This window comes from Letharia columbiana (genome assembly GCF_014066305.1).
Source record: "Letharia columbiana isolate WasteWater2 chromosome Unknown Sc0000006_s0, whole genome shotgun sequence".
NCBI lineage: Eukaryota > Fungi > Ascomycota > Lecanoromycetes > Lecanorales > Parmeliaceae > Letharia > Letharia columbiana.
The window spans coordinates 704,831-715,349 of record NW_023501042.1 but is presented as its reverse complement, the minus strand read 5'-3'; the positions used below and the strand labels follow the sequence as shown (position 1 = coordinate 715,349).

The window sequence follows — 10,519 nt, the reverse complement described above, 5'->3', positions numbered from 1 at the left end:
TAAAGTACTCTAAGTAGTAGTCGTTCGTTATATATATATTAAATATTCTATATAGATAAGAGAGTAATGGCTTTAGGATCTCCTTAAGAATTAGATTAAGGATCGCGTCTCCCTCGATACTCTCTTTGACGATATCTACGTTATAGTCTTTCTTATCTTATTTATAGTAATTGTACCTATTAGATAAGTTTATAAGTACGTCGTATCGACGCTAATATCATCTAAATTCGCCTATATCGGTGGTGGAAAGAATGTTCTTATAAGAAGATCTGCCTTCGGGCCTGATTCGTTATATTCTCATTTATCTTTATCAAATAGCGAAGAAAGACACGCCTATATTATAAGTTGTTTTCTAGCCTACTTAATCTTTTTTCATATTATTTACGGCGACTTATATACCTCTATTACGAACTCTCTAAACGCCTTTCTAATAGTTCTTTTAATTAGGTTATTTTTAAAGTTCTTAACGACTTTATATTTATCTTATACTTTCTTTAAGAGCGTTGTTCTCTAGCTTCTTTTTAGCGATTTATAACGCTTTTATACTTTCTTATATTCTAGCGTAAATCTCGATTTAGACTATAGCGATAATTTGATAATTAAAGTAAACTCCTTTATAGCCGCTTAAATAGAGTTAATAATAGTTATTACTTAATAATTAATACTATCGTTAATAAGGTTTTTACTATTCCTCTAGAGATTAATTAGATACTCTTTCGATATTATAACTTTAGCGAGTATCTCTCTTAGAACCTCGGCGTTTAGTTTGTTAAAGTTTCGGTATATTGTTGATGCTAACTTTATTACGGCCAGCTTAAGCTTTATAAGAATTAGAAGATAGTTAAATCCGCTTTTAAAATTATTTCCGATATTATAGTTAATGATATTTGTTATTAATACTAGAGTAGCGAATAGTAAATCTATTATTATTTAATAGTTTTCTTTATATATTATTATTTCTATTAGTAATGCTTATTTTATAGCGAATTCTTTCGCTATAAGTATTAGTTCTTCTACTCTCTTATCAATACGAGTATTCGATTCCCTCTATATTGTATAGTAAAGATTAAAGTCGCCTAGTATAATCTATTCGTTATTCTTAGACTTCGTAAGCGTCTTATATAATTCGTCAAGTCCGTTTATTTATTAATCGTCGAGGTTATAGATGTTATATATACGTATAATTCTATTATTTTCGAACTTGATATTAAGAGTGTAGAGGTTCGGTAAGTAATATAATAGATATTATTGCTTTAGTGATATTCTCTTATTAATATAGAAGTATACTTATATATTATTATAATAGGGGTAGATTAAGTTAAATCTATCCTTTAGAAAATAATACGACGTATTTATATTAGTGTTTCTTCAGGGCTTCTAAATTGCTACTATATCGATGTTATAGATCTTTTTATTATCGAAGAGTTCTACTATAATCGTTTTGAATTTCCTTATATTATATTATAGTATTAATAGCTAACTAAGATATACTATTATTTCTCGATATTATTATTAGTGTTACTTACTCGCTCCGCCTAATTCATAGAATTCATATCCCCTTTCTAAGTATTCTCCTTTTCTTAGTTATCGATAAACCGAATATATCTCTTTTTATTCCCATTAACGGAGATTATAATTCTCTTATTATCACTCTTTTAACTTAGGGGCTATCTATCGTTCTCGAGATTATTAATTTCCTCTATCGCTATATTATTCTTATATCGTTTAGCTTCATCTACTACTTTGAAGAGCGATCTATTTCTAAGTAAGGCCCTTATTAATGATATAAAAGTATATCTTCTTTTATTCGACTAAAGATTCGGTGTAGTAGTTCTTTCGAGGTCTGGCCCTCTAATTTCTCCTCTGCTAATTATCCTACCTCTATCTACTAGCCTACCGCGCGTAAATATCAGCCTTAAAAAAAATTTCTTATTTCGCCTACGATTAGACGTATTCTAAAAGTAATTACTTGATTAATCGCTTATTTAATAGCTAATCGATGCCTCCTTCGTTGTTATAAATCATAAAGGAATCTATTATCTCGCCATTCTTATTCTCGCTATCTCCCTCTCTTTACTATATATATCTTATTTTAAGCTTTATATAATCCCTCGCAAACCGGGCATTTGCGAGTATCGGCCATATATTCTTTATGATGATACTCCTCTAAGCATTTCTCGTATACTAAGTAATTCTTTTTAGGGCATATAGTCGATAGGTAATCGTATTTCTAGTATATGAAGTATTACTTTAATCTATACTATTTGTTATAGACGTAATAACTATATAGTTCTAAACCGATAACTAGGCCTTCTTTTAATACTCTATTTTCTTTCTCTAGAGATATTAATTTAATAATTAATAAACTCTTATTATAATTCTCTTTATTCGCGTTGAACTAGTCTAGCTATACTATATCGAGGCTTAGCGTATTAATATTCTCATTTTGAATTCTTTTAATTATCGTAATTATATCTTTAATATTAAATATATTAATTCTTACTCTATAAAGTAGAAGGCTATACGTTTTAGTAATTACTCTCGCGCTGTTACTTATCTTTAGAGTTTAATCCTTACTTTTTCTTAGTTTATTCGCCTTCTTCTTATTTATAGCTATAATATATATATCGCTATTCGCTAGCCTTCTAGCCGTTCTAATAGATTTTCTTATAATATTTATACTCTTTATATATCTATTAATCATCGTAGTTATCTCGCTCGATGTCTTTTTCTTTAATACTTTACTTGCTGTCTCGTCTTATAGCTTTATAATAATCTCATTTAGCTTATTATATAATATTTAGTCTTATTTCGATATTGTTAGTAATATAATAGAAATTCCTTCGGTAGTGGAGGAGGATATCGAGAATCGGCCTAGTACGCTGGCGTAGCTAGTTGTTGATATATTACTTTTCAGACTAGCTGTCTAATGCTTAATATGTATAATCTTTTCCTTTATATTACTATCTCGGTTGCTTAAGTTAATAGCTAGTTTGCGTACTTCATCTAAGATTATCTAGATTTTAGATTTATCGTTCGCTCTTTCTATAAATGCTACCGCCGCCTTAAAAGTAGCAGCTACTTCATCTATTAATGGTTTTTAGCCTTCGTCTATTATTTTTAGTATAGTGTTCATCGACAACTTTAGTATAAATGCGTGTTCCTTGAAATCGTGGCTGTTATAGTCCTATTAAGGCTAGCTGGCTTTATTCGGCATGGTTATAGGGATATGGGCGTCCCCTAAAGCTAATTGAAGAGGTACTGGCCTTACTAAGTACTTTGAATACGTGTATCTACTTTCTATAACTCAATAATATAGCATGAGCGTTGTGCGAAAGTTTTGACGGGCAGGGTATGGCGGCAGATAGGATTGTATCAGAAATGTGCCCCTTTCGAGAGTAGTGTAGGGTTAGGGCTGGTACTACTCCAGCGCTGTGGGGACTTTTGGTGTCGACCACTCGACTTCTGTGTTCACTGCGCAATACCTTTTGAATCAATCTTTTAAGAACTACTACTGCTAATCCTCTCTGATGTGTACTCGTACGTCATTCTCGCACGCAACATTGCGTAGATGAGTCACGAAGCGGCGGCTCCGAAGCGTTGGCTCTGTAAGCATGCAGCAAAGCAGGACCACACAATCACATCTCCATCTCAGAAGCAGTCGTTGAATAGATACTGGCCCCTTGGCTTGCTTATATATCGTTTTATTACCGGCGAGGTGCATTCCTAATTAAGCTAGACGGCTTGGCAGTGTCTGCATCACAATCATCGCGCCTCCAGTTGTCTCACCTCATATCCTCCTTACGATGCATCCGTGGGACTGCGGCGATGTAGACCGCAGCTGTTTGCTGTCTTCTGAGAAAAGAGCCTGGGTCTCTCACTAACATGTCCATGCGTCGAAAAGAGCATGCTGCTCGTTTTAAATCGTTATATTCGAGCATGAGGACCATTGGGCGACATGATGGCCTCATCAAGGTAGTTATGCGCAGGTAGGCGAATTGATATGTTTCAATGAGTATCCCAAGATAATCACTGTGTCTTGAAAAAATCCTCTCAAGCATGCACTATAAAGGATTGGTATTCCCAACTCCTCCGTCCCACTGCTATCATCCTCATCGTCCCTCATCGCACTGCGCTTGACTCGACTTTCTTGCAGAATCACCTTGCACTTTAGAGCCATGAAGTTTAACGCTCGTGGTGGGATTTCCATCCTCGAATTGTTTCTTTACTTCCCCTCCTTCTTCATTGCAGTCTACATCTGCTACCGTCATGGCTTCGGCCGCTCCTCTGGTTGGGTCTTCACACTCATCCTCTGCCTTATCCGTATCATAGGAGCGTGCTGCCAGCTCGCTACTTACCACAGCAAATCACAAGGCTTATTCGAAGCCACCATCATTCTGGACTCTGTGGGCATTTCGCCCCTGCTTCTAGCAACACTTGGACTCCTTTCTCGATGGTAATCATATCTTCACCCAGAAACAACCCTTTCCTCTTCCCCTTCCCCAAACCCTTCGCCTTCACGAAAGACTGATAGAACTCTCACAGCATCGACTCAATCAAAAAAACTAGCACCTTCCCCCTCAGCGCCATCCACTTCCGCACAATCCAACTCCTCATCACCATCGGCCTAATCCTGAGTATTGCCGGCGGCAGCAATAGCATCAGCTCAGGTGACAATTTCAAAGTGCAATCCACCTCCAAAGTCGGCATCATCCTCTACATCCTCGCCTACGTCGCCCTCACCCTCATTAGCCTCCTCACCGGTTTCAAGCTCTCCCAGGCCGCAAGCGGCGAAAAGCGGCTCCTCCTAGCGGTGATCCTTGCGCTGCCCTTCATCCTCGTCAGACTCGTCTACTCCACCCTCGCCGCTCTGACGCATTTCCAGGAATTCAACCTCCTGACGGGTTCGGTTGCCATCTTCGCCATCATGGCCGTCGCCATGGAGTTCGCCGTGGTTCTAATCTACCTCGTCACCGGGTGGACAACCAACGTGGTCCCTGCTTCTCAGCGTGGTCCGATCATGTCTCGCCCGTGGAAGGGAAATTCGCATGGCGCCATCTTTCACCCTGGTGGCCGTCAAGGTCGCAGGCAGGGCCCTATTCATGGCTTGGTCAATGCCGCTGTCGCCGCCGCGCAACAGCAAATTGCTCAGCAGAGCGGCGAGGTGGGGCGGTCCGGCATGCGTTAATGATGCTTCCGCATTGTTTGGTTGAGTTTCAGGTGCTCACCCTACGTGCTCGAGCGATTTGTGATTCATGATCAGCGTTGGCTGCGGAAGGAAAGGAAATGCGGTCTTGCAGAGAGCAATGTGGGGAGGACTCTAGCCTTGTTTAGATTTCAGGAAATTTAGTGCTTTTTGGGCGAAAAGTATTCGTCACCGAGATCTGGTGTTGCTTGACGCTTCACCGCTGCTCAGCTAACTCACTCGCTAGATGTGTCCGAGGTTCTGAGTGAGTGAGAGGGTGGGGGGAAGTCTTCTATGGCTTCTGCCGCCAAGCGGTCATCATCGACATCCTCTTCTTTTTGGGACTACACTGTTCGTCTCTACCATTGAAAATGAGTGTTTCGCTGCTATTGCCTTCGAATCTAGGCAGGATCCTCTTTGAGAACAAATGACAATATTCCAGGCCATCACCGTTATCTAGTCAATTTATGAGGCATGAAGTGAGATACAGTTCACCTTGACTGCCTTGCTCATTGATGATTGACAACAGACGGGCCGATTGCGGAATCAAGTTCCTGAACTGGCGACAATCGCTCGCAGTAGATCGGCCATATCAAGGACTTCTTGTGCTTCATCTCTCTCAGACACGCCGCTGATATCAACTGTTGCGGCATACCTTCGGTGTATAAGACCCAACCGTAATGCGTGTCTTCTGCAAGTCACCCCAGAGACGTCCTGTAAAAACGTCAAGCTGGTTAGGGAACAACAATACGAGTCAGGGCATACGGCTTCAGACCCTAGAGAGCACATCGAAGATTTCGATCAAGACCCTGTTCTGATGCTGTCACTCAGTCCTTCGAACCGAGTGAGCCCTTGTGGTACTGGGCGGACTTTGCCTCCAGCGGACCCTATCTAGAGCCCTCGCAGTACGCACGTCTCTTCCCTGCTCCGGCGTCGCGCGTTGCGTCTACGCCAGGGCCGACATGCTCAAGATGCAGCACACTCGGCTTCGACACGAGCCTCACCGAGTGGCATTTGGAATGGCTGTGGTGCCAACTAGAATACCTGCTGGGTACTTACTGTTGACGACGGACTGAAATGAGATGTTTACGCAGTTTCTGCCGACCTGTGGTCGGAGATTTTGGATTAGCGTGTCCGGAGGTCGTCTCAGATGACAGGGCTTTGGTATCCAGACCGTATGATCAAAGCCACATCTACCCGGGTAGCGCAACGGTTGGATCGACTCGCCCTTCTCTTCACTTGATAGCAAAGACGGGTAAGATGCGAGGTGCCTACCGCTATACACCACCTATCTGCTCTCACGAGACATTCATTGAGCCGGAAAATCGTCGAAGGTGCGACTCGTCTGCTGGGAGTACTCGCGCCTCTGACTGGGACAGCATCCCTTGCACCATGGACGGCTCATCCGTCATCACGTTACGCCGATTCTTCTATGCTGCTGGAGAAAGTCTTGTAGAGATGCTCGTACGCGGTGCAGGCGAATTAGAGCTCTGTGAGGTTCGGAACGATTGGTCGGGCCTGGGTCGTTGAGGTTCGATGGTGCGGAGACGGTGTGGCTGATCAAGCGGCAGGTATCTCTTCGCCCGTTCGTGTCGTGTAACACGTAGCTATGTCTGGGGGAAATAGGAAGGCTTACAGTCCACTAAGGCAAGTTGATCCGGACTGTTCGAGCAAGGAGCGTTGAACGGGGTTAGGTACGGTGTTTCAGCCCATGGAGTTGGTCAGAGATATCAACGCCGTTGATGGTGAAGCGGCTCGATTTCTTTTTGGGGGGCCGCGGGGGGGGGGGTGGGTGTTGACTAACTTCGCATCATTCGGGGTGATCGAGAACAGAGGACGAGCCAGAGTGAGTGAATGAGCCGGACTTACTCAAAACTGAATGCTGATTGCAAGGGAAGGAAACCCCTCAGATACTCACCTACCTCGTGAAAATACCGATAACGCAGTCCACGATTTCGTCTACAAAGAAAGATTATCCGCAGATCCAGTTAGTACAATGTTAGTACATATGACTAACTCTTGAAGGAAAGCCCTGTGAAATCGATAAGTTTTGCTGTCATTTTTGAAGACTTTCCAATGATGATGTTGACTTTGCGCAGTCCTGGAGATTGAGCGGAGTACTATCGATCGTGCTCGATGAAAGTCCGTGCTCACTCGTGCGTTTCACTGATAGGACATCTCAACTCGCATTTCCTCATCCTTAATTCCGCCTTCCACATCTCCCATCTTCCCAGCTCAAGTTAAGTCTTCAGGAAGAACCTTGCCGCCGTCTGTGTGTCTCGCCAATCTCTTCGGCCAAGCGAAAAGAATTCCGATTAGCGGCATTGTGGAACAGAGACTCCACCGTCAAAGTCAGCATAACAGAGGGTTGCTTTTATTCATCCCGGTAGACGGCAAATCCGTATCCGTCACTCTCCTAGACTTTTCATTGAGATCGTGTATTGAGTATAACCACCTGGTAAGTTTGCACTTCATTATTACATGGACTGGATTTCACTTTGTGTCAATAGCAACATAAATGGCCGATGATGCCTAGATATCATTCCAGACCGAACCGTCTGGACACTAGCGGTATAGGTCTCAACGCGACCGATGGGGCGTTAATCGGCACTAATATTCTCAAAACGCTCTTTCTATCTATCTTGGACTCGTAGTAACTGAAAAGATGACCTCTGTCATCGCGGTTGACAATGTGTGAAGCTGACGTTTCGGACGTTGGCCGCAAGCCTGAGATCAAAATTGCTGTTAAAGCAAGGAAGAGGGTATTGGTGACTGTGATTTCTAGAATAAAGAGGTATGTTGAGCTATTGTTTGCAGTAGCGAAAGCTCTAAAAATAATGCCGCTAAGTGAGGTGCAACTGGAGGGCGGCTGTGACACCGGGAAAGAAGGCGTAATTGAGCGCTCAGTGAGCTTTGATCCGCCGCGGTAGTGGAACTGGTCTGGGTTTGGACCAGGAACCAACACACACTGTCTCAACCTCTCCTGGTGGCACAATAAGCGCCCTACGTAGATATCTTGTGCGACTCGGAGACTCTATCTTCGAAGTTCGTAAGTGGTCGGGGTGACATTCACAGAGGGTTAGAAAGAGCAACCGGGTCTGCCCAGAGGCAGTGAGGTCGAAAATGTCAGGCGAGGCATGCTCGGCTCGCGATTTCAAGCGACGACGTAAGCACTGGCGAAAGCAGACGTCTTAGCGCTTTTGGAATTGGCCATCGAGGGCCGAGATGGACAGACATGCGGACTATCGTTGGGTGCTCGGATTGAGCTTCGAGCAATGCGAAGCGTAGAATCCGGCCTTTCATTCGGCGATCGACGGGGGCTTTGCTCATCTGCGGTGCGATTCGGACGAAGTGGCGGCGGCGACGCTGTTGACTCCTAAGCCAGGGCTCAAGAAAGCGCCGACGAAAGAGCCGAAGCTGGGCAAGTCGCGCCGGTTGGGGGGTTCTAGGGTGTGTTCATTGTTCCGGCGGAGGAGATGAGCAGAGAGACATCGGTCGTGTCGTTGGGTTTGGACTCGTTGGTTGCGGTGGAGGTGAGGGGTTGGGCTGAGAGGGAGACGGATGCTGCGATGGGTAGGATGGAATTGTTGGAGAGTTGGAGTATTGTTGGCTTGGCAGATGGGGTTATGAAGAAGAATGGGTTGCGTGAAGGGTTCTGGGCGGAGCCGGGGAATGAGATTTGAGAGCGTCGTGGATGATGTTCTGGTTATCTATCCGCTCGCAACTTCTTTCCTATATCTGGGTGCCCTATTTAATGATCGGACGATCTTCCGGATCGATATCGCGGTCTCTGGAAGTATCAAGCAGTGATGGATGATAGCTGCGATAGTGAGTATCGTGACTTGTATGTCTTTGAGAACCGTAGCCGATATAAAGCACGGTCAGAGAATAAGACGGTCATGCTGTTAAGATTCAAGGTTCGCAAATAAATCGGAAACCCTTTTCACGACAAGTAGAAGGACTCATATCTGAGACAGAGCATATCGCCGAATCCCTGAACTCGTATAATCTTTCCCAAACTCCACTTACCAGTGATCTGAAAAGCCTTTCTCAACATCACCCTTCTATCCTTCAATACCCTTCAACCGCATTCTCAAGCGCTTCCTCGTCGGTACCATTGCGCCCTACTTTGTGAGCCTGAGTAGGACTCTGGGGCGAACCCATTCCGTCCAGATGAACCCATTGACTTCTCAATCTCCGACTTGGGGCATTGACCCTGGTGGATTGATCGGCCATGCCGTGCGTCAAGCCGCCATTACGGCCATTCGGGGCGACGGAGCTGAGGTGTTGATAGAGACGAGGCAATACGACGAGGCAGCTGCAAAGCAGGCCGCAGGCGATCTCCGCGTCTCTGTTGTTCGATCAGCAGACAAACAGGCTGAAATTTGGAAAATACGCTTACACCCATAGAATAGACTTGATCTTAGTATAGGTGTAGTCTTTGGTGCGGGTGAGGGGGACGAGATAGATCAAGCGTAGTATGCTGGCAATGCAGGCCCTAAGGGATATCAAATTAGCTGCCGAACCATTTGAACAAGGGCAGACTCACAGCCCGCCGGTCAGGAAAATAGCAGACAGTCCGATCTTGCGCCGCGTCGACATTTGCAAGTTCCAAATCAGATAGATTGGCAGGCTCAGCATCGCTATATCCGAAAGTACGTTGAAAATGGCGGAGGCAAGATACAGGTCGTTGACGTCGAGACAGTGCCCAGCTGCTTCCGGGCTCCAAATCTTGCTGCGTGGAAAACACAGAAAGATGGGGATGAAAGCGTAAACGATGTAAAAGATGCCGTTCACCGCGATGAGGAATTGGGTTAGCCGGTAGCCTACGTCTCGCTGCACTGAACAGAAGATTCGGAGAATGAGCAGCATGATCGAGAGCTTTGTGAAGAACAACGCCAGGCTGTAGATTATGTCTCCGTAGTTGGAGTACTAGGATCTATTCAGATAATCTTATTGCGCATGAGACAGGCATACGAGATTTGGAGGACTTACTCGCCGATTGTACTGGACATCTTTGTATGACAGGTCCCATTGATGGGTACCGCCACCGTGCCTACCAATAGAGAATTCAATGGACAGGAAGACCATGAAGCTCGCCTGGAGTGGCGGGTTAGCGACTCGTGCCTGGGCAGACCCAGCAACAAAAGCTTGCAAAGGGCAATTCTACCCAACCCAAAACACACGTATCTGGCCGACGTCAGCAAAGGCACTTTTCCCGGTTCGAACTCCCTGTGGGGCTTCCTAACAATCTTCCCATTTCAGAGCTTTCACGACATAGATCTTCTGCAAGTTCTCCAGTCAATGATTTTCTTTTGAGGATCAAAATTTGAG

At 44.3% G+C, this 10,519-nt stretch overlaps 2 protein-coding genes across 2 annotated transcripts; one reads left to right on the top strand and one right to left on the bottom strand.

The window, feature by feature from the left end:
- Positions 1-4,178: 4,178 nt before the first annotated feature.
- HO173_002887 (uncharacterized protein) lies at positions 4,179-5,188 on the top strand (the record flags this gene model as incomplete). Its single annotated transcript, XM_037304818.1, has 2 exons — positions 4,179-4,456; positions 4,546-5,188. 2 exons carry the CDS (start codon positions 4,179-4,181, stop codon positions 5,186-5,188), a joined length of 921 nt encoding a protein of 306 aa, XP_037168311.1.
- Positions 5,189-9,256: 4,068 nt separating this feature from the next.
- HO173_002886 (uncharacterized protein) lies at positions 9,257-10,276 on the bottom strand (the record flags this gene model as incomplete). The annotated part of the gene is made up of 4 exons (XM_037304817.1): positions 9,257-9,536; positions 9,588-9,683; positions 9,735-10,117; positions 10,181-10,276. The coding sequence occupies 4 exons, from the start codon at positions 10,274-10,276 to the stop codon at positions 9,257-9,259; spliced, it is 855 nt and encodes a 284-aa protein (XP_037168310.1).
- Between the last annotated feature and the right edge of the window lie 243 nt (positions 10,277-10,519).